At 46.7% G+C, this 23745-nt stretch overlaps 1 protein-coding gene across 1 annotated transcript; it reads left to right on the plus strand.

Annotated features, from left to right (window-relative positions):
* On the plus strand, positions 1 to 23745 carry SUSD3 (sushi domain containing 3). Its single transcript, XM_040076504.2, has 5 exons — positions 1 to 85; positions 10570 to 10758; positions 13075 to 13222; positions 16041 to 16208; positions 23345 to 23745. Exons 1-5 carry the CDS (start codon positions 1 to 3, stop codon positions 23556 to 23558), a joined length of 804 nt encoding a protein of 267 aa, XP_039932438.1. The 3' UTR covers positions 23559 to 23745.

Consider the following 23745-nt stretch of genomic DNA (forward strand, 5'->3'; position numbering starts at 1 on the left):
ATGCCGGCAGCCACCGCGCCCGGGCTGGACGCGCCGCGCACCCCCACGCTAGGGCGGGACAGCGGCGGCCCCCGCGGATCCACAGGTACGAGCGTGGTCCCGGATATCTCCTCGCTCAAGTTCCCTCCTGCGTCGCACCGGAGGGGAGGGAGGATGCAGCGGGGGTGGCGCCGGGCCCCGGTCAGGGTGCGGGATCCCTCCCGCGTAGGGATGCGGAGTGGCCGGGGCAGGATCCGGTACCCCGGACACAGACGTCGCACGTTCCCCGGGAAGGGGGGCGAGAGGCCCCAGCCGGGGCTGCGTTCCCTTCCCACCCGGCTCCGGACCCCCGCGCCGGGCAGGGCTCCCTCCCGTCCCGCTCCGTGCCGCCTGCGGCCGCGGGGCGCGGAGGGGACCACGGTCCGCGCCATGAAGTTCTCGGGACGGGTGTCCCGGAGCCACCCCTGGAACAGCTCTGCGGGGGCTGCACTCGGGGCACCGAGCGGGGCCAGTCCTGGGCTGCGGGCCGGGCGGAGGGGCCGAGCACCCCCAGGGCTGCGCTAAGCGGCCCCACTCCCGAGCCGTCCGTGCGCCTCACCCGGAGCCCTGGGGGGTGATTGCTCCCGGAGAGGAGGCGCTGCGGTTCAACCAGAGAAGTTCGGGACTCGGTCGCTGGGATGGCCGCGGGCACAGGGGGCGTGGGGGCAGAGGGGAGTGTCTGGCAAGGGTGGAAGGTGCTGGTTCTCAGAGACATCGCTCCTGAGCGCGTCACCGGGCTGGGAAGGAAATGAAGATATCAGTGTTTTAATGGAATATGGTAATACATCGAGGGGTAGAATGAGAAATCAAAGCTTTTTCTTTCTTACCTTTCTCTTCCCTTCAGTTTTGTTACTCAATTCGATTGCATAGACCATAACTTATTTAAAAAAACCTCTTTGGCTTAAATGGGTTCAATAATTTGGGGGTAATGTGAGGTCACAAAGGGTCTGAACTGGTGGGACATGTCCATTGCATAGGGCTGGCTGTGGCTCTGGTGGGTGTCTGGGCCTGGAGGGAGCAGAGCCGTGGTCTGGACCTGCTGGCCTGGGCAGCAAAGGATGCTTGTTCCCAACCACAGCCGCCTCTGGAGTCCTGGAGCAAGGTGAGATGGAAGGATGCTGGAGATTGGTGCAGCTGCAATGACTTGCTGCTTGCCGGGATTTCTTCCTCTGTTCCTCAGATCACAGAACAGATGGACTTTTCCCTGGCTTCAATGCAAGCAGGGCTGAGTGCTCCTGAAATCCAGGGACCTCCTCAGGTGCAGCCTGTCCTCTCATATCTTTGTTATTTATTCGGCTCGTGGAGTTCTAACAGACCTGATTTTGTTGTGCCTATAGAAATTGGCGAATGTATTTTGGCTACTAGCATAGCAATGCCTTAAGTTGTATCCTCTGAATGTGCGTGACTGTTTAATTTGAATTTTATAGAGCAGTTAATTTGAAAATGCAAAACAAGTTCTGGGAAACCTGCTTAGAGAATTAACTCAAACCCAAGTGTAGACCCTGTTGCTCTAGCCTGATAGTGTTGCTAATTATTGACTTTCTCTCTTTTAAAATGAAGTATATTTGGCTGTTTTTTATGTTGTGTCAAAGTCTTGTGAGGCTGGGTTTGCCCACACTAAAAGGAGTTTTGGAAGTGGCATGTCCTGTGTGAACACTCAGACTTTCTGATTCTGTATAGGTTAATCTTGCTCTGTGTAGATCTGTGGCAAAACTAGAAATGCCAATCTGCCAAAAAACATTTGGTGTTCAAATTAGAAATCCACCCTCAGTTAATCCCTTGGATATCTATAGACCTGGCTCCTCTCAGCTGTATCTCCAGCCTGTACAACAAAGACCATTTTTTCCAGGCCAACTACAGCAAAACTGTGGAGCAGGAATTCTCAGTAAGGTGCTAAACTGAATACGCTGGGTCAGGGCTGTGCTGCACGGAGCTGCTGTAGGACCAGCACGTGGGGCTTTTCTAGACCTTAGCTGGGTGTCTGCTCTTCATGCTCTTCCTGTTCTTCCTGCTCTTCACCCTCACTGCTACTTCATGGCGCTTTGCCATGGTGCAATTCCACCCTCACGAACACCCATTTGGAACTGTGAATGTATTGAGTCAGGTGGACGTACTGCTGGCAGCCCTAGGCAGCTTAGATAGCTAAAATGATGGCCACTTGTATAATTTTAAATTAAACTCTTGGTCGTTTAAGTGCAACCTTGTTATTTATACATCAATGTTTGCTGCCAATGGTTTTACAGCACTTATACGGTATCTTTCATTGCGTTGTGTCCTTATTGGTGATCCTTTTTGATGCTGAGTGCTCCCTTACATTAGTTCAGACCATGAGCAATAGGGTGATAATAAAGATTTGCACAGAAAAACTCCCTCACATGTTCCTTTTGAGAGGATGAAAAAAATGTGGCAGGATTTCCATTTGAATTAACTCATGAATGAGAGAGAAATTGGAGGAAGTTCCTTAGTACGGCCCTGATGCCTGTAGTACTTAAAGGGTCTTAGAGCTTCCTGAGACGCAGCTGTGAGATTCGAACACCCTGTGCTTTTCCTGCTCTCGCCTTCTCTTGAAGGACTGACAGGAGCAGGGAGAACGAACCCACCCTGCATTTGGAGAGGGTCAGCAGGGTGCTTCCCTGGGGAGCTGTGGGAGCCTGGCTTACCCCGAGGGAAGGTCAGCAAATGTGCAGGGCAGGAGCGTGGGGCAGCGGAGGAACACAACGAGTGTCTGGAGCTGAGAAGAAGCCTTCTGTGCTGTGGCAGTAGCGCTGTCACAGCGGCATTTACAGCGCTACTGCCGTGCTGCGGTAGTGTTCTGTGGGCACTCATCGACCAGCGCTTGCCAGGCTCGGGAAATTCACTGGAAAAGCCTCTGAGACTCTGAAAGGCTCGCGTCAGGTGACCGAGCGCTGTCCTGCCCCGTGGGGATCGCAGTGGAGCAGGGTGCCGTCGTCAGCCCGCGCCGCTGAGGTACCGGTGCCTCTGCAGCTGCCCGGATTATACTGGCGGCTTTTGGGTGAAACCGGAAAAAGAGGAAGGAGCACAAAGGCATATTATTTTCAGTCCTTATGTTGCTATAGTAGGATGCTCTGGCCCTCTGGTTATCCAGGGTGGTACCTTTATTTTGCTGTGATTCCTCTCATTCCTCAGTGCCCTCCTGTAGCTCGTTCAGACCAGGCAGCTGATGCTTCTGTCAACATAGAGCTGCATCGACAAACACATCGGTGCAGCCACAGACAGAGAGACAATAGATGCAGGATCCGACAGAAGCACTCATGACAGGTGATAAATTAATAGGTCTCGCTGCTGGGCTGTTGTCTGTAGTTGTGGTTGTGCCTCATCCCTCCACTTTCCAAACCAGGGAAGGGGAGAGTTTTCATGAGGTGGGAAGTGCTGCGGTGCAGTGAAGGCTCTGTTCAGACCTAGTTGTGGAAGGAATTATCTAGCAGACACCACTGAAAGACAGGGACGGGGTCTCTAGCCTAGAACAAATGAAAGCTGCAGTTTGCTGGAGGACAGGAGAGGGACAGCATGTTTTGGCTCAGTTGTAGCCTGAATGTTGGTGGCCATGGTAGGATCCTGGTGCCAAGGCGGATGTACCTTTGGTGTGACTTAAACTGTCTGTTATTTCGTTGTGAGCAGCTTTATTTTTCTGAAGGGAGCTTCCTTGGCAGTGCAGAAACTATGTTACTAAGAACTTAGAGTTTCTCTTCCAGGACTGCAAAAACAAAGTTGTCCTTCAAAGCCAGGAGCGCTGCTGCTCTGCAGAACCGATGCGTGGAATTTTATTCCCAGATGTGGTTCTGTTTTTAGGCTGCAGAAGAAAACATGGATCCCAAATTTCCATTTCCATGGGGCAGATGCTGATACAACCTGGAATATATGGGGCTTGTAGTTTCTCCAGGTTTATTTCTCCTTTCTTGTTCTCCCATGAGCTCAAAGTCAAACCTTGTAATAAGTAATGTAAAAGAAGGGACAGTTGCAGAATGTCAGCCCATTGGCTTTATCTCCTGTACTGCAAGGTGTTGGTCTGGGTGGTTAGGCATTTGCACTAAGCATTGATACTGCTTTGAGGGAAGGATTTTTGTGCTTGTTGTTAAAGCTCTAGAACAGTACAAAATAGAGAAGGAAGAGCGTTACTGAGTTTCCTGAGTCCTCCGCAGTGCAAGATTGCTGTTCCCTATGGTATTCTCCAATGCTTCCTCATAGCTACTCTGAAATTACCTGTGTTAGAGAGGCAGATTATTAGTAGACTTCTGAATTTTAGCTGGTGAATGAGGTGAGCTGAATGCTTTGGATCCAAAACAATGAAATTTTAAAAATCACAAGTCAGCTTTAAAACACAGAAGCACCCTAATGACAATGGTTGAGCCAGCATTTCCCAGGCAGTGTGGTCTATTTTAAAGGGCAAAACCACTACCAGTTTTGCTGTTCCCACTGTGACAGAGCCACAGGACATCCTTGGACTTTTCCCCTGGAAAAGGAGAGCATCCCCAAGCCTCAATCTTTGCAACTCTACAGCAAAGAGATTTGTAACTGGCGAATTTGGAATTGTCACGATTTTGTTTGTTAATCATGACTGCCACTGACTTTTTATGTGCACTGTAGAGTCTCGCCTTCAATATTATGATGGGGACAAGCTAACACATAGGACAATTGCTGGTTTTCACTTAGGCATTTTATTGACACACTGTCTTTGAAATGCAGCCACAGATCAGCAAGCATGTTATTCTAAAGAACAGTTTTGACTGGCTGAGTGGATCAGGATTGGCAGAGAGGTGGTTTTGCAGTCTGCGTGAACGTCTGCCTCTCGTTTGGTTGTCAGATGACAGAGAGAAATGCAGAAGTTGCAGAATGAGCAACTGTTCCCCAAAATAAATCAATTCCTGCATCTGCTGAGGGACTCAGGGATGGGGTTGAGCTGGTGCCCGGGTTACAAACAAGCCTTTGCAGCAGAGCAGAGCCCCTGTGGCCCAGAAGCATCTTTAGGGGGGTCTGTAGCTGCTTGGGGCGGGGAGGGGGCAGTGCTGGTGGTGGCTGGTAGAAGCAGTGTTGGGGAAAGGGATGGGTTAACTGCTTGCCTTTCCTCCAACAGATCTGGGAGAGAGGATTCTATTACTATTTCTGGGATGAAATAAAGTCAGTCACAATGCTGCTCACATGTTCCAGACTCCAAAGCAGAGTAGCTTTGATTGGGAATGGATTTGAGGAGAGGTGAAAATGGGGACAGAAGTTGAGTAGGGTGAAGGGATGGTGTACCAAATTCCCTGAGCGTATGTGTGGGCTGGGAACAGCGTGTGGGAGAATGATTTGACCTGTGGGAGCTCACAGAGGCGCAAAGGGCAAATTTTGGGTTTTGATTTTCCCTGTTCAGCAGAGCAGAAATTTGTGCCTTTCTGTAAAAGCATAATTACACCCAGGGAGGTTTCTGCTTACAGCCTCAGTTATTTCCAAGATCTTTGCTAGTTGATTGGGTCAAAAGAGGCCTCCGGACTGGACACAGGGGTCCTGCTTTGCTCTAAGAAGCTGTGCCCCGCAAAACCAGGGGCAGTTTTGCACAGGCAAGAGAGCTCTGGTGTTCGGCTCATTATTGTTAAGACCTGCAGAAATTTAGATTAGAGTAAGGTTTTCATTTATTTTAATCTGTTTCAGCCCAGAAGCTGAATTCTCAGGTGTAGCTCTGAGTTTCCTGGCCAGGTACAAAGGAAGGGCAGGACATGGGGCTGCTGTCCTCTGCTCTGCTCTCTCAAGCTGCTTGTCATTCTGTGCATAACTCACCTGCAATCATTGACTTTTTAAATGGGAAAAAGCAATGTTCCCTGTCCTTATACTGGCATTCCTGTCAATCTTGGAGCCATCTTACAGCAATTGCTGTGTGCAGGGAGGCCAAAGGCAGATGTGTTTGTTGATTGTGCTGTTAATCATTGCTCGTTGCTGTGCCCGGCGGTTCTGGCAGGATGCTGCGTGGCTCTCACCGGGCAGTTTGCTGGTGCTCTGGTGGCTGTGGCCAGGCTGCTGGCTGCACATCCCTCTGCGTGCAGCCCAGAATAGGAAAGCCAAACTCTGTCAGGAAAAGAACCAGCCAGGAGAGATGAAAAATAAAAAGCGATAAAACCACAGAGAAGGGTTTTAAATCTGGCTGTTGGTTTCTCAGCCCACGAATGGCTTCTAACACCATAATAAAAGGCATGCTATTGCTAACTTTTTCAGACTGGTATCTGAATCAATTATTCACAGAAATTCTTGCTGACAGTTGTGGATGCCTGGTCACAACTCTGTGGTGTGCATTTCACAACTTAATGCAGCAAACCAAGGACAGGAGTAGCTTCAGATTGCTCTTGGGAAAGCCAAAGCGGGGGGGAATGCAAGTAAGGTGTGTAGCATTCAGGCTGGTTTTGCTAAACAGGGTGGTTGAATATTCCCCATGAAAATTAACAAACCTGTATTTCATCATGTGTTTTAAAACAGGAAAGTGGTTTCAAAGACAAAAGGTTGAAACATTTCTATATTCTTTACAAATAAGTTCTTTGTGGAAATGCAATTCCTGTGTTTTCACCTTTTTGGCAAAAAATTAATATATAACTATCAAGTAGCATGTAGTCTGGTCCACCTAAAATTTCACATTGGGAGTGGATTTTTTAAAGACTGAAGTGTTATTTGTCCAGCTCTGGACCCTTCCTCCTTGAGGGGTTTTTTTTTGGTCAAGGTAGGTCGGTGCAATGTGGCCCCAGCAATGGGGATTTCTGCCACCCGTAGAGGCTGGGCTCAGTCTGGCAAGTGTGGTGCATAAACAGGAGGCCACCGGCCGCACGGTGCAGGCACATCTGCTCTTATCAGCCCTGTTCAGTACCCCGGCGTGTGCATGGCGCTGCGCACAAGCCGGATCAAAGAGCTGGTGCAGGCAGATAACCCGGAGCCAGGCGAGGCAAATGAGTGGCCAGGCTGAGCTCTGCATCCTGCAGCAGCCAGAGCAGGGGAGGAGAGTGGAGCGTGTTGAGGGTGGGCAGTGGACGTGCAGGGATGCTGCAGGAGGCTTCCCATGGGGCAGCACACAACCTCTGTGGTGTCCACTTTTCTGGTGGGGCATCCTTCATCCTTCCTCTGCCCGTGGCTCCTAACAGACCTGTGCTTTCCCTGTGGAAATACATGGGGGGTTTCTTTTGGCTTCTGCGGTGGCTGGCTTTCCAGCTAGTGGATCACTTTGCACCCTCTGCAGAAATGTTACAATTGCTTGCACGAGGTTTAATGAATGTGATATTATTCCTGAGTACTGGGAAAAAATAATGGTGAAAATTGAAATTATAAGCATAACAGACTTCACTGGCCCAGTGAAGGACACCAGCAAGGATGTGCCCACCAAAACTTGTCTGAGAACGGAGGGACTTGGTGGCAGAGGGAAAGGGCACACTTGTCCCGTGGTTGCAGGTCCCATGGTGAGCTTAGAGAATGGTGAGGCCCTGGCACAGGGTGCCCAGAGCAGCTGTGGCTGCCCCTGGATCCCTGGCAGTGCCCAAGGCCAGGCTGGACACTGGGGCTTGGAGCAGCCTGGGACAGGGGAACGTGCCCCTGCCAGGGCAGGAGATGGAATGGGGTGAGCTTTAAGGGTCCTTCCGACCCAAACTATTCTGCAATTCCACGAAAGCAATGCTGCCCAAAATGAGATGGATGTGGGAATCTCAGCATCTAAACCCTTACATGTTGTAAATTACATGTGTGAAAAATCAGTTTTACCTACAAAACAGATCACAGAAAAAAGTGAAGTGGGTAGGAGTGAGCCTGAGGCATCTGCTGTAACAGAGGTGGGAGCAGAGAGCTTATTTGAGCATGGATGTGTAAACACAGAAAACCTCTCTTCAAATACCTTTTTGTTCTCCTTCTTAATTGCATGGAAATTACATATTAATGGGAGAACAAGCTTTTCTGAAAAAGTATTTTTACAAATGTTTAGTGGTGACCTGTAAGAATCATCAGATACGGGGTTCTCTCTATCACAATTTAAAAAATAATTTTATCAATAGAAACACAGAATGTTCTATGGAGAATATTTTCATTTGGAAATGCTGATATGAGGCGGGTGCCAGAACCACGTATTAATGAGCTGCATTTCTTTCGTCAGGTAATGTGCTGTGACAGATGTGTTCCTTAGATACCTGCAAGTTTTACCCTGTGCAGTTGTCCAGATGTTGCTCTCTGTGACTGACCCTGAGAGGAACAGCCCCGTGGCTGCTGTTCAGTTCTTGCAGGTCTCCATCAGAACTGGCAGTGTGAAGCTCCCGGAGCAGCGGTGGCCAAGCCTGGCCCTGCCTTGAGGTGGTCCTTGCAGCGATGGGTGTGCAGAGGGCTGTGTTTTGGTGCACGTGGTTTGTGCCGCACCTGAACCTCCCAAGCTCCCCCAGGGAGTAACTTCACAGAGCCACACCTGTGTGTTGGAAGGCAGACAGGTCTACAAGAGCTTCCCAGCGTCTCCACAGTGGCTTTGTGGCGACTGCAGCACAGCTGGGGCCCTCGGTTGATCTCCGCAGCTTCTATAGCCCGGGTCTTGCCCTGCTCTTTTACTTTAGGTCTGGTGTCATGTTTAACGCTAATTTCTTTTAAAGCTGTGCCAGCATCTGGGTTTTCTTGTGGGAGGATCAGATCCCGGTGGCCATTTGTTGGTTTAAAAGCCCAGCCCTGGCAGGACTCGAGGCCAGCTCTGCAAGGAAGCAAAGGCATGGGGGCAAGGAGACCAGTGCCAGGGCCAGACAGTTTCACTTATACAAGAGGCTTTGCAACATCTGCTTTATTTCATGTTTCACTTCTAGCTGCTTTTCTTTTGCTTTTTAACACAATGAGCTCTTCCCAGAGCTCTTCTGAGAGATTGCTCCAGATGCTTAACAGGCCTGTGATTTCAGAGACACCAGTTTCTGAGGTGTGCTTCTGTAGGAAAAAAAGACTTGCAGCAATAATATTGGTGTGTTTATTTTCTTCAGGGTTGATAGAGCCTACTGTTCTCTTACTTTCTGGCATCTAGTTATTCCAGCATGTTTTAATGATATTAAATTACCAACAATAAGCAATACAAAGGGGTGAGCTTTTTGTGTCTCGGGGTAATGAGATGAAGGCATGGATTGCTCTCTTTCTGCACAGACAGAAAGGGGCAGCCTTGCTAACATGCTTCCAGGTAATTACTTTTGTAGTTTAGATCATTATGGTAGATACTTATGCAATGTACTTGATTTTTAGTCACTGTTTTGCTGTGGAAGGAACACAGGAAATGTTTACTAGGCAGGCATGCCTAGGTTGCTCTCTCATTTCTTTTTTCTTATCAGCAAAACATAAACCCACAGCTTGCTGACAGTGAAACCATATGGTTCCTCTTTTTGACAAATCAGTTTTGCAATACAGATAATCCTGGCTGTACATGAGAAGAGATATTTTGGATTATTTTAATTCTTGCATTACTCTCTATTTTTCGCTGCCTGGAAATTATCTATTTATTTCTGAGCCCAGAAGTTGGGGTGCATTAAGAGTTTATGGAGGACACTGTGCTTTAGTGCTTTAGTGTCTGTCTTTTCTTTGAGGACAGTTATTTGTCATATGCAATAACCTGTTTGCTGTAGCCAGTGCCGTTCTGCACTGCCAGACAGCAGCATCAGATTCAGAGATTTTCTGAGCACTGGGTATTCTCTCAGCATGAGGCCAAGCTGTATAAAGCATTTGTATAAAGCAGCTCCTGCTCTACAAAAAGCCCAAACTCATAACACTCATCCGGAGGGAGGAGGAAAATTGTCCAATTCATCCTGTGTGTCCCTGGAATGGGATGTGTGCGGGAAGGACAAGAGGTGAGGAGAAAGCAGTTGTATAGAAAATACTTGCTCTCATTGAGGCAAATTGCTGCCATAGTAAGTGGCTGAAAGAAGTGGCAGCTATGTAAACAACAAAGTAATAGAAAAGCAGAATGAATAAAAATGTATTAAAAATTAATGATTTACTGTAAAGCAGAATTTTTCTCTTGAAAAGGGAGTTAAGTTTTATGTGTATGCCTGTCTATGCTTCCCTCTGTGGTTTTGACCCCCTTGGCCCCTTTCAGCCAGGCCAAACAGAGGTGCAGGTCTTGTAGAGGCAAGAAGTTTTGGTCAGGTCATGCCAAGGTGCTACTGAGAAGGCTGAACTGCACGATCAGTCCAGCAGGTCTCGGAAAATTGCGTTTCATGCGTAATGAATACTCTCAGCCAGCCTGAGTAAAAAATTAATCAGAATCCAACAACACAGGGGTCCGTAGGGGATCGTGCCACTCAGAAATTACTTTTTTTAGTGTTCGACGTGTACCAGTCTGAGCAGACAATATCACAACATCAATGGCTTTGCGCTGGGGGGGAGGGCAGAGGAGCTGTTGAATGGAGCTGATGGAGGGGGGCCGTGGGCCGGTGCTCGGCAGAGCAGCCAACAGCGGCCGCCCCGAGGTCTGGTGTTTGTTTTGACCATTAACTGCGGGTGGTTCACAGCCCGGTGTCAGCGAGAGCCCGCGGACCGTCGCCGTTGTGCGGCGCCGCGTTGTGTGTGTTTGCTCCGCAGGGCAGTGCCGCCGCCTGCGCCCGCCCCGGCTCGGCTCGCTCCAGGTGCTCCGCGGCAGCGGCACCGACGTGGGAACAGCGGTCACGTTCCAGTGCTCGGCCGAACACCAGCTGCAGGGAGCGGCCATCGTCACCTGCGTTTGGAACGGGAACGGCACGCAGTGGACAGCCGGAGTGCCCTCCTGCAAGCGTAAGGCTCTCCCCAGACCGGCCCCTCCCTCTGCCGTGCGGCGCCCTCCCTTTGCCCTGCCTGTCCTGCAGCGTTAGGATACGTTCTAGAGACCCGAGCAAAGAAAATGACAAATTCAATTTTCTCCAAGTTCCCCCACTGATGGCAATTACACTCCGTATTGTTCTGACATGCCATTATCAAGACACAGAAGAGACTCTGTGGGATTCATCCCTGATCTCACGTCACTGGTAGCGCCTGGAATAGCTGTGGCTCTAGCTAAAGCTGTACGCTTCTTTAGAGAATGTATGGGTGTCTCGGTTTAGAGGCAAGTTTAGGAGAAAGACACTCTGGAATGAGTGTTTCCTCTGAAGAAAAGGGTTCCGACAGTTCCTTTCCGCCAATAAGAAATTAATAGTGGACGAAAGTGAAAAAAAACAACTATTTATTGACAAACAGACTGCCCACGGGAAAAAAGGTAAATAAATGCTAGATATTGAACTGTGAGACCTTAAAACACCCCACCATCCCCTGGAAAACAAAACCAAAAACAAAACAACCAAAAAACAACAGACCCAAAATGCCAGGGAAAGATAAAAACCCACAAGGGCCGGCAGCTGGGTGGGAAGAAGGATGGCCCCAGCTCCTGTCTCAGGGAAAAAACAAAAGGTTCACACAGCAGCTCGGGCAAACAGATGGGAACCCGGTGAATCTCTGCTGTTGGTCCCCTGTCCACAGCCACAGCAAGTGAAGCAGGAGTGCTTTCCCTCCCCGGCTCAGGCTTTGTCCGAGGTCTGGGGCTGAAACGGAGCAGCCCCTCTCTCCCGCCAGTTCTGGCACTTGTTCTCTCTGATCTTGGACCAAAACCAAACCATCCAATTCACCTCAAAAAGGATTGCTGCTGCAGCCTCTCCAAGCCCAGGGAAAAGAAAAAAAAAAAAAAAACCAAAAAACAAAAAACCAAAAAACAAAAAACCCTCCGAATTTCCACTTGGGCTAACAAAACCCCCAAGCTAGCCAAGCAAAACCCAGACTGCAGCACAGCCCCAGACACCGGGGCAGTGAGGCTTTGAAAAAGTCCAGCAAAGGGCCCCAAGGCTCCCCCTTCCCCTGGACCCACTGTAAAGATACAGCAACCATTTTGGGGCAAAAAGCAGAGGATCAGGGAGCAGACCATCATCATAAATCACCCAAACACTCTGGGAATGACCAACTGATGTGCAAGCATATTTGTGAACCTCTCATCTCCTGGCAGTCTTTTCTGAGAATGTTTTTGCTGTAAAAGAAACACGGTGATATTTTCTGAACTTGGTTGCTGCCTGAGTGCAGCTGCATGGGAAAGTGACCATATAGAGAAATAGTGTCTGAATGCCAACAGCATTAACTACCTTTTAGCTGTGTTCATGCTTGTTTATTATGAGGTTGTTACTAGTTTCACCAGAAGTAGACTCAAGCAAAATTTGGTACCTGTGAGCTTGAAGGTGCCTCAGACCTTGTGTCATTTCAAATCCCCAGTGGATACATTGCTCTTACATACACTTAGTGCTCTCTCACACACTCTGCTATTCTTACCTCTTGTTTGGAGATCCCATAAAAGAAAAAATGAGAGAAATCCTTCCCCCAGAGGCTGCAGAAATAAAATGCTTTGTGTGGAGCTCAGTTGAACCATTTGTGACGCTGGTCATTGGGAGAACTAGATGAGTTTTGAAGCAAGGCATGCTTACTGCTCCAACTGAGTTGGCAGAGGTCTGTGTTAGCTGTGCCACACCACATTCCCACTCCACCTTTTGTCTGGATAACTCACATCCAGCATCAGATCCCTGTGAACACTCAGCCCTGCAGGTCACTTCTTCCATCCTGCATCCTTCCCCAAACAGAGGAGGAGCAGTTGTTTGCTGCCTGCCGAAGAGGATGTAATTACATGGAACTGTCCTTGCTCTAAATGGCTTCTTTAAGTCCATTTATCCCTGTTAGTATTCATTTTAGCAGCCTCAGTCCTTGTTAATAGAGTCTGCAGCTCATCTGCATTTGATCTGCCAACAGGGTTGTGCTTTTAAGCTACTGCAGTGCTAAGAGCACTGTGTTTAATTAATTGCAGTGGTGAAATGCTTGTGAACAATTCATTAGTAACCTATGAACAGGAGATTTTTACATACTCCAGTTTGAGGCTTGCATAGGTCTAAGCTGAAGCCAAGACACTCTGGTATCTTGACACATGTGAAAGTCCTTACTGAGCAGAAGTGTGAAGCAGGTAGGTTTCATCATGGTTTAATGAAAATGTAAAAGATAAATTTGTGGACTGATCTTAGAAATGTTTCTGTGTTTGCTTTGCTGCAGCCATATCAAAATACGAGACTTTTGGCTTTAAGGTTGCAGTGATTGCCTCCATTGTGAGCTGTGCTGTCATTCTGCTGATGTCCATGGCTTTCTTAACTTGCTGTCTGATCAAGTGTGTGAAGAAAAGTGAGAGGAGGAGAACTCAAAGGTATGTCAAGAAGAAGGTTTTAATACAGAGTGTACATCATATGGACCCCGTTGCTGTGATAACAACTGCTTCAAAGGATTTGCTGTTTGCAGCACTGCAATGATGCTAATTACTTAAAATCCTTAATTTGTAGGTCAGGCTTTAGGTATGGAAAGACTTGGAATTCCAAGTATTTAAATACCTGATGCCTGTTAATATCAGATAACCTCAACAGGCCTGAACTGATGTGGATTTACCCAGGATTATGCAGAAGCTGAACACACAAGTCTTATTTTCTGGCACAGCATTTCTCTCCTCAAGTTATTGAAGATTGGTAATGTTTCCCCTTCTCTATTTATTTCCTTTTTTTCTTTCTTTCTTTGAACACTTCTGGGAAATGGAATCTCTGTGTGTCAGAACCACCCAAGCCCTCACCATCTGCAGAGCATCCTCAAAGCTGTCCCAGCATGGGGCTGGAAGGATGGAGGATTTTTTCTTCTGGCTCGGAGCACAAATTGGTGAATTATAAACAGGAATAGGAAGAAGTCAAAATTTCAATCCAGTCCATTATAAAAACTCAGTGTGGATAGTGGCAGCAGGAACACATTTGCCTGTAGGCTGTAGCCAAGCTACTTTTGCTCACAGGAGCATCCACCTAGAGTCATTGCTGCTGAAAGCTTTCCACGGGAACTTGGTTTCCCTCTCACTTTTCTTGCTGGTTGTTCCCACCCGGCCCTCCAGTGGAGTGGAGGGAGACTGAGGAAGACAGTAGTGAAGTTTCCTGAGCTGAGCTGTGCTTTATCTGAAGCTGCAGGGGAACCAGCTGAAGGGAGAACTTCTGTCATTTGAAATCCAAGCGTAGCCAAAACAGATATTTTCTGTTTCTCTTGAAAGGTTTTTTGTGTCAAAAAATGAAAGTCCTTAGTGTCAATCATAATATTAGGTTTTTACTGGTAGCATGAAATAAGTTGCTTTGAAATGAAAGGTTAATTGACATTTTTGGAATTGCCGCTTTTCTTTTTGATAAGACTATTCATATCACAGTCCTTGTTTTTCATTTATTTTAAACTAAGTTTTGTAAAAACTAGCCATTCCCATTACTGTGATGACTTGGTATTTTTCTCTTACAAAAGAAAAGCCTTTGCACTGGACATTATGACCTGATTCTGTCATCAGGCTGTAAAATTAATCCTTTTGCTGAGACCTTCTCAGTTCCCTGCTGCCACTGTGCTCCTTTCCCTGTCTCCTGAAGGAGCTGCTCCGTCCCATTGGTAACAGAGCCCAGCTTCAAGGAGAAACCTGGGGGCACTGCAGGCATTGTGTGTCTTATCCCGTCTGTCAGAAAGAATTGGAGTCATGTACAAACTGTCCACGTCATGGGAGAAAAATAACATAACCCTGTGTGAAACTTGTCAGGTGCAGTGGCGGCATCTCTGTTGGTGATGGAGGTGGAAAAGTGGTTCAACTTCTGGATGCACAAAGCATTAATCTGACAAAAAGCTGCAGGCTTGATAACTTAATACCAAATGAGAATTTTCTGGGGAAAATAGTGAAATAAGTGTCTCTTAGACCATATCTGAAAGATGAGGTAATCTGTACCTGTGGAACAGAGAGGATGTCCTCACCTTGCCAGTAGCTCTGAGCTCTGCCTGTTGCTTCTTTTGGCTCTTAGTTGGTCACCTGAGAGATCACCTCTGCTTACAAACCTGCCTTGCACGGAGTCTAATGATCTTTGAAGCGCTCTCTTGTGTTTAATAGAAACATAGAATCACTAGGATTGGAAAAGATCCTTAAGTTGAACTGTCAACCCAGCACTGCCACCATGTTCACAACTGAACTGCCACATCCACGTGGGTTTTGAAGAGAAAAGGGACAAAGGCTGCTGAAAGTCCTCACACCATTCAGCCTCCTCGCAGATCCTGTCCCACTGAGGGAGCATGGCTGCTGTTTTCTTTGGAAAGGATTGTGTCCCAAGGACTGTGTCCCAGGAAGACAGAAATGGCACCAAAATCAGTGTTGCCAGTTCTCACAATTAGATCTTGTCCCATCAGCCAGTGGGAGTGTCTGTGATTCTGTGAATCTTAGGCTTATTTTAAAAACAAGAAAAGAAATTGTGGATTTTTGCCTTGCTTCAGAGTTGCAGAGAGCAGCATGAAAACAGCCCTGAGCATTTTTCCAGAAGAGAATTCTGATAGTGAGGGAATATGCCCTACGCTTAACAAAGGCAACATTACCTGTCTCCTCCATTTTTAAGTCAGTATCTTTCCAACCCACCTGATGACTTCGGAAACCTTAAGAATAGCAGTGATGCAAAAAGTCACAGAAAATACATTTTTTCCTGAAATAATTTATCCCATAAATGGAGATGGTCTTTTCACACATAACAGGATGTGGCCTGATGTCACTGATGGAGGTCCATGAGAACACTGACACATCATCCCATCTTATATGACTTTTCTTATTACCTGTAGTCTGGAAAAACACTGAATCAAATGGCCATAATTCTTGGAGGTTTGTTCCTTTAAACTATCCACTGGTGCTCATAAGAAAATTGCTCTCATTTTCTTGTTTGCTTGTTTTTGAGGAGCGCTGGACAGTACTTAAATAGCACTATTTTACATAATAACATTTAGGTTATTGAAGAACTGCCTATCTTAGGGTGTTATTTATATCTCTACAAGTTTGGCTTACACATGAAGTTCAGCATGTGTTTAAGTGCTTTTTTCAGTAAACCTGGAATGAGATTTAAACTCTAGAGAGTCAGGTGTGTGGTCAGATAACAGCTCAGTTGTACAGCCATGTATCATAATAGTGTTTCTACTGCTTGATATATTCACAGAGAAGTGCAGCTGTGGTACCAGCTAAGGACTGAAGAACTAGAGCACATGCAAGCTGCTTACTTTGGTTTTAAGGGAAGAAACAACAACAACAACAATAAGAAACTCAGGAATACATCTTTATTTGGTGACGTGACTAACATGGCATACGATAACCATGGCTTCTGCAGGTAAGGCTGTTAAAATACGGTAGGTTTGAATGAGGTGATGGGATCCTGGCTAACCACTAACCAGAGCTAAAACCAGCTATTAGAGCAGGTATATCAGCCTGTGCACCCTTAGCCAAAAGTCTGGCTGTTCTGCATATGGAGAGTGGGCACTGCTTCTAATCAGAGATGGAAGTGTCATTAAAGGTGATTCTGAATAAAACTGTCCTGGAATTGCTCTTGGAACAGGTGTGACCCTACCTTATTCCCTTTTTCTACTCAAATAAGAGCTGTTTAATCAAGTAATTAGAAAAAGATGCTGATTTCTATTCTTTAATTCTGTAAAATGAATAGACATGCAAGATGAGATGTGAGAATTCTGCTAACAGATTTTATGAAGACAAAACATGGCCTGTCAATTTTGTATTTCACTTGCAAGGCTTTTTTTGTGTGTGTGTTTGGCAAATTAGGCTACGTTTCCTCATCTGGCTTACTGGGAACTGGAGGACAGTGCAGGCACTGGGGAGGTGCAGACATGGAGCTGGGCTGTGCTGGGAGGACCAGCATGAAAGGACACGTTCCCTGTCTGGTCCTGTTTCCCCTCCAGTGTGAGATGGGAATGTTGGCAGCCTGTGCCAGGAGGAAATCTCTAAACTGTGGGTGTTGCTGCAGTGGTGAAGCTGCTACAGCATTGATTGTCCAAAGAAATAAATACAGGCACGTGGCATGGCTGGAAAACAGCAGCAAAACTGAGGGATAGATTCTGTATATTTCTGCACATCCATGGTCAAGAACAAACCAAAAGAGAATTTAACCAAAGCTCCTCGGGGAAGGTTCAGGCTTGACATGCCTGAGCGTTTGTGTACCAAGAGGGTGGTCAGACCCTGGAACAGAGTCCTAGGGAGGGAGCTGGTGTTGGTGGCCCAGACTGGCATTGCTCAAGGGGCATTTGTACAATGCCCTTAATAATGAGCTTTAGTTTTTGGTCAGCTCTGAAGGGGTCAGGCAGTTAGACCCAATGACCCTTGTGAGTCCCAACTGAAATATTTCAGTCTAGTCTAGTCCAGTGTAGTCTACTGTACCCTATCCTACCCTATTCTATCCTACCCTATCCTCTTCTTGTGCTAAGGTTTCAGGCATTGGGAGGAATTGCCCAATGCATCACGAGATCTCTGAGCACAGCAGCTATCCTACTTGGTTTTCCGAGGCAGGAGCTGTCTGAAGAAGCACAGGGGATGAATCCTTTCCTCCCTGCCTCTTCCAGGGCTGTGCTACATGCTGTTTTCTGCAACCCAGCCATGGGAAGTGGCTCTGCAGCCCACTTAGAAGGGGAAGTTGAGACGAGTGCTGCCCCTGTCTGACAAAGGAGTGGGTGGAGGCCTGACAAATTCAGTCATTTTTACAATAGCTTTCTCTTTTCTTAAAAAACCCTGTTCTGCTGCTTCTTGTAGCATATGAAGTATCTGGAAGAGTAAGAACTCCACCACCCTTGAAGAAGACTCTCTTGAGTATATTTTAATTAATCTTTGACTAGAAAAGCATATAGGTCATGCTACTTTTCAGACTTGACAGAATAGAGATTAACATTTTGATTCAGTACTTTAGGATCAAAATACTGTAAGAAAAGATAAAATAAAAAGCCAATTCTTTCAGGTAAGGCAATATAAAAGAAAAATTCGGTTCTTCCAGGCAGGTAAGGTATTTGTTAAGGTTTACAGACAAATTTAGGATTAAAACACTCTAATCAGTTAAAGTGGTGACTTAGTATGCTGATGAGATAATTTTGGCTGCAATGAGGTGACATGATGCGGGTGCAGACTGCTGATGTGTAGAAGTTACAAATAACAGAGAAGTCCAGCTATGTGACAGCAGGGGCTCCTGGTGCTGTTCTGGACCTGGCTGCCACAAAATGAGAACTTTTTCCCCTCATGGTTGAAGCATAGAACAAACATAATGAATATGTCGTTTTGCAGGGAAACATTGAATTTTAGTGGCAACTGCTTTAATTATAATAAGCCTCGTTCTGACTGCTTTGCTGGTTGCACAAATTGCTTTAAAATGATAAGGAATATGTGTACAAATACCCAGGATCATTAACTACAGAGCGCAGTCACTCCAGATGCCACCTCTTTCATTTGGATGTAAAGAATCATAATGAGGATGAACATACCAATTTTTAGCAGAAGGTCTTACGTGCATGAGTTGCAAGTATTTACAGCATATTTGCTGTCATATTTTTGAAAACGCTAAATGTTGAGCAGGGAAAAACAAGTTACAGATCATGGTGCTGCTAGGAGGGAGGAGTTTCCTCAGGGCTGCTTCTCAGAAGTTTGGAGCAGCAAAGATAGCAGTTTTCTCTGTGGTGCAGAGGTTTGAGCCAGATTAGCTGAAAACAAGGGTCTGTGTCTAGGGAAGGGCGATTAGCTGCAGCCCCGGGCCACGCAGTTAGAAAGAAACAATGTCCATGAGCCTCCAAAGCAGTCCCCAGGAGGATTGCTGGGCAGAGGGCTTGTCAGCCTGTTGGGAATGGCTCTCACAGCCTGACTGCAAGATGTACCAAGATGTCTTATTTCTGAGTCAATTATTTTCTGATGAAGAAAAACACCTGACCCTGCAGTAACTCTTCTCTGGAGCACTTGCTTGGGCACCCACCCCCCGAGACAAACAGCGCTCTGCCATCGCAGCAAGCAGCCACGGGGGAGAGCGAGGATCAGGCAGCTGCCCGAGAAGGCAGTTTGTGCTCTGCCCTGTGACAGGCACAGGGTAAAATATCAGTAAAGAGATACTTAATGGCAGCTGTCCTTCCTCTGTGCCAGCTACTGGTAGTGTTTGAGATGGAGGTGAAGGTCACTGAGACGCTATGTTAAAGAAATGGGTGTCCAAAAGAAGAGTGGGGTCAGCTTAACGCTGGCAGGGGGTACACTTGTAACACTCACCCACCACTACTACCCACCTACTGCTCCCCAGGAGAAGGTGCTCCAGCAATTGGAACTCTTTCTGTAAAGAATTTTTTCCCCAATATCCAACCTAAACCTCCCCCAAACTGAGAGAGCTTAAAAAGCGCCTTCAGTTTTCGGCAAGCAGGCAAAGCTTCACAGCAAACTAATGCAACAGCCCCAGCAGAGCTGCTGCTCTAGGAAAACAGGTTTAAAATACTGGGTGAGGAAATGCAAATAAGCAATTCCTCTGATAAACATCATTGCCAGTTTTTAAATCTGTAAAGAATTATCCTGTCCTGCTGTAATGCGCATCAATTACATTTAAGCATCCATGCAGAGAGGGGGATGTCTTCTGCTTGTTTAAGTAGTTTGTCGCATTTTCACTTGTTCTGTAAGTGAAGCAATCAGTTCCATAGAAACACACCAGGAAATGCAAGTGTTCTGTGCCAGAAATGGGAGCCTGAATCCAATTGGAACCACTTTTGGTCTGGCAAAATACACACAACCTAGTGTAACATAGTGAAAGCAAACAGCAAACCCTTCTTGCGTGAAGAGACATTAAAGAACCAGGCACTCCTCTTTTGGAACCTATTTATATATCAGCATTTGTACAAGATACTATCCCAGGAGCAGCACAGATAGCTGGTGTAAAGAAAATGCTGAGAGAGCTCATTTCAGTTTGCATCAGCTTCCTAGTGATGGTCAGAAATAGCCACACCTTGGCTCTGTTGCTTTGCTTTTCAGTGTAAAAGTCCTGTAACCTGTCCTGGAACAGATACTCCCTTGACTCAAGGGATTGCTGATTTTTCATAAGGGAGGACTGATGATCCAGCATTTTCCGTACTCAGGAGAATTGAATATATCTGTGCACTAACTCCTTTTCATTCTGTCATCTAAGATGACAACGAGGAAAAAAAGTAGTCAAGCTCAAAAATGCAATCTAAAGAGAATCAAAGAAGTTTGATGTGGTTTTTTTGTCTGGTGTGGAAGCATTTGGAAGAAATTGTGTGTTCCAAATTTGGACTGTTTAGAGGTGAATTATTTTTCACAGCTCTAAGTCAAGTTATAAAACATTCTCTATGAAGTAGCTGATCTGACTGCAGGAGCGAGTGAAAGGGAAAAGCCCATGTCTCAGTAGGCCTGAGGTCCTCCTTTCAGCTCTTCACACAGCTGGAGCATATTAGCAAGAAGAAAAAATCCTTCTGCAGAGAAGCAGGCTGTTATGTTCTCCCACAGAAGATATTTTTAGTAGCTGAAATTTTGGTACCAGAGCCCTTTCTGACTACAAGATGCTTTACCATTGTACCTGGCAAAAAGCAAATAAGGGCAATCCAACAACAAAGAATTCCAACAGAAAAGGTTTGCAGAAAATCCCAAAGCCAGCACGCTATTAGGAGAGACAGCTCAGCATTTTTGGCATCACTGTGGGGTTTAATACTGCATCCCATAGAGCATGCGGAAAGGGCTGCAAAGGGCAAATGACCTGTTTGATACAATGGTATGGAATTGATACAGTTCCCTACAGGAAATGTTTGATTGGCACCAAGGACTGAAGGGGAGGAGACCCAGCACAGGAGTTGGGGCAGATTTCCTTCCCCTGCTTTTCCCCGTGACTGGTCCAGCCTTGAGCTTCTCTATTCATGGAGTTCTGTTTTTTTTAACTCTTGTTTTCCCTCTGTGCTTTGTGTTTCCCCCACCACCTTTTAGAGGCTGAGATCTTCCCAGTACCTTTTGACATGCAGGTTTCAAAGAATGCTGAGACAGGGGGAGCGAGCTGTGGTTTCATCTTGGGGCCCTGTTAGAAGGGTAGGATAAACTGGCTTTAAAGTTACACCCATTTCTTAATTTCAATCTCAATTGTCATCGCAAGAGCTCGAAGGGGGCATGAAAGCAACATGTGCTTTCAATAGAGCTGCTATTATTGTTTTCATAATGCTTTCCTGATTACCCCAGGGTCTTGTACAAAGCCACCAGGCATACAGCAACAAAAAAATCCCCTCCCATCCTCTAGTAAAAAAGCTGTTTTGACAGGCAGTGCCAGCACCAGACAGCTTTGTGGCTGTGTTCTCGCACATCTCGGATGTCCTGTTAACAGTATCTTCCCTCCAGCAAGGAACGGCTCTCAAGTCACACAGAAAAATGTTCTTGAGAATCCTCCAAATCCCATTGACAAACGCCGTAAAACTGTAAAAAAAATGAGAATTCACTCAGAAAACAAAATTAACTTTAAAAGCCCTTTATCAACACGTTCTCGAGGCACACAAACACAATGAGTGTAAGCTTCCTTAAACAGAGGTGGTCAGAAATCACTCCGCGCTGGAGCTGGGGGCTGTGCTGCCCGCAGGGAAAAAGGAAAGACGGGGAAAGAGAAAGAAAATTCCGGCCCTGCCTCCGTGCAGCTGCTGCGGGGGAAAAGCAAAAATCCTTCTAAAGGCCGCATGTAGCAAAAGGGGGGAAACACCGAAAGCAAATACAGAAAAGGCTAAAAAGACATAAAGCGCTTGTGGCTCCCGCCTCCCCCGTGGAGCTCCGGGAAGGAGCTGCCGATGCGGGGGCAGAGCCGCCGGGGCTGTTGGAAAGCGACACCGGGAGGGGATGGCAGTGCAACTTTCACTGGAACCGGCAGCTCCGGGAAGGGGCTGGGAGCAGGAAACGTGCTCCGGATCCTGCCGCCCGTGTGGAGCTGCGAACAGCCCGGGGCCCGGGGCTTTCGGGAGGATCAGTCCCACCCCGGGGTTTCGGGACGATCAGTCCCAGCCCGCGGCGCCGCCCGGGGACGCCGTGTCCCGCCGGGAGCGCTCCGGAGCGCACGCACAGAGGTTCCCTTTCCAGACTTCCTGTGTGGCCGGCGTCTCCACGTGGCTTAGATTGAAAGCGGTTTCAAAGTGGATATAACATCCAGCATGAAAAACGTGAAATTGTCTTCATGCGGGAAAAGCCAATTCTTTCTTCGCATCACTTACTTTATACAGTTTTCACAGACCTCGTGTGCAACACCTATAGGCTAGTAGTTTTCTTACTACATTTTTTTGGTCAGAAGGTGATTTGTGTGTGTACATGTTAAGATTCAGGTTGTTTACATTTTTCCTTCATGGAACAGATCTTATTATTCACACAGATGCACTTATTTTTCAACCCCAGAAAAGGTGGTTGTGTTAAGGAACTTTTCAGAGCAAGACTGTTTTTGCATGAGAACTTGCAAATTGCTTAACTACACTTAGAAGAGATGGCAGGCTAGCTGTTAATTTAATAGAGCAGGCCTGATTTTATGAAGCCTTTCTTTTATAATTATTCTACCTGTCACAACAGAAAGGGGCCTTAAAGACTTTCCACCCCTTGCCATGGCAGGGACGCCTCCCACTGTCCCAGGCTGCTCCCAGCCCCAGTGTCCAGCCTGGCCTGGGGCACTGCCAGGGATCCAGGGGCAGCCAGAGCTGCTCTGGGCACCTGTGCCGACAGTTATCAATGAAAGCTTAATAGTTCCTGAAATGGGAGGAAAGGGTTGCTAAGGCAGGAGTACGTTTCTTCTCCAAGTTCCGTTTTAGCCAGTTTGGGTTCCTGAGTTTCTGCTGGGCTACGGGTAATTGCAGTGTTTCACAACATGGGGCTTTATAGGGGAAAACATCAGAGTGGGATGAGTTCTGCCCAGGTGAGCTGTATTTATTGCTCTGTAACCAGAATACCTAGACTTGAGCTATAATCCTGGCAGCGCAATTTCCTAAGACTTTTTTTTTTTTTCCCCCCAAAGTTTGTTTTGCTGGCTCATGCAAAACTTTGTTCCAATTCTTCTCTGTTTATGTGCTGCTTTGATTTGATTTTTATTTTGACCTGTGACTAGCACCTCAAGAAGATGGAATTGAGTTCCTTATACTCTAAAAAAATAAATAAATGCACAACAGCAAGTATCTCAGAAGATTTTCTTTTGGCAGTGAGGTGTGCAGCTTTACCCCATCTAGCTTCTGTTCCCCGATGGCAGGTCACAGGGGTGCTCAGTTCTCAGCTGGTACCCAGCAAAAAGGTACTTGAGTCTTGTTGAAGCTTTTACAGAGACACAATTATTTGCCCCACTGCTACCGAGTGGTTTTGATGCTGGGAGAAGCAATTCCTCATGTTACAGCACAAGTCATTTGTGAAACACGCAATGTGCCAATAAAACGCACAAATTCTGTAGCTTCACCAGAATTAATGAAACAGAAATAACTTTTCCCTTTGTGCTTCCAGGTCCCACGAAGAGTGGGCTCGGGATGTCGTAGTCCCTGGGTGTTGCAAAGACAACGGTCACCTGCTGAAGGTGGCCAAGAGCGGCGGTGCAGGGGGGACAGACGCGGTGCCGAGACACAACGCTGCGCTGCAGACGGCGAACCCCATACACGTTGTTGAAGTCTACAGTCATAAGGATAGTTACAACAAACCAAACTGCCAGATACCTGGATAGCTGGTGTCTGAAATGCAACTGCTTCTCTGGACCAAAATGAAATTTTGATAGAAATATGTGCCTTAAAGACAACATAGAAAGTTCATTATTCATATGAATTGTAAGTTTTGTATATTCCAAGATGGTTATTTAAAAGAAATGCTTCAAGGTTTGATACAAATAAAGATATGAATGTTAGGGCTGTCAA

The sequence above is a fragment of the Hirundo rustica genome, chromosome 12 (assembly GCF_015227805.2).
Source record: "Hirundo rustica isolate bHirRus1 chromosome 12, bHirRus1.pri.v3, whole genome shotgun sequence".
Classification (NCBI taxonomy): Eukaryota; Metazoa; Chordata; class Aves; order Passeriformes; family Hirundinidae; genus Hirundo; species Hirundo rustica.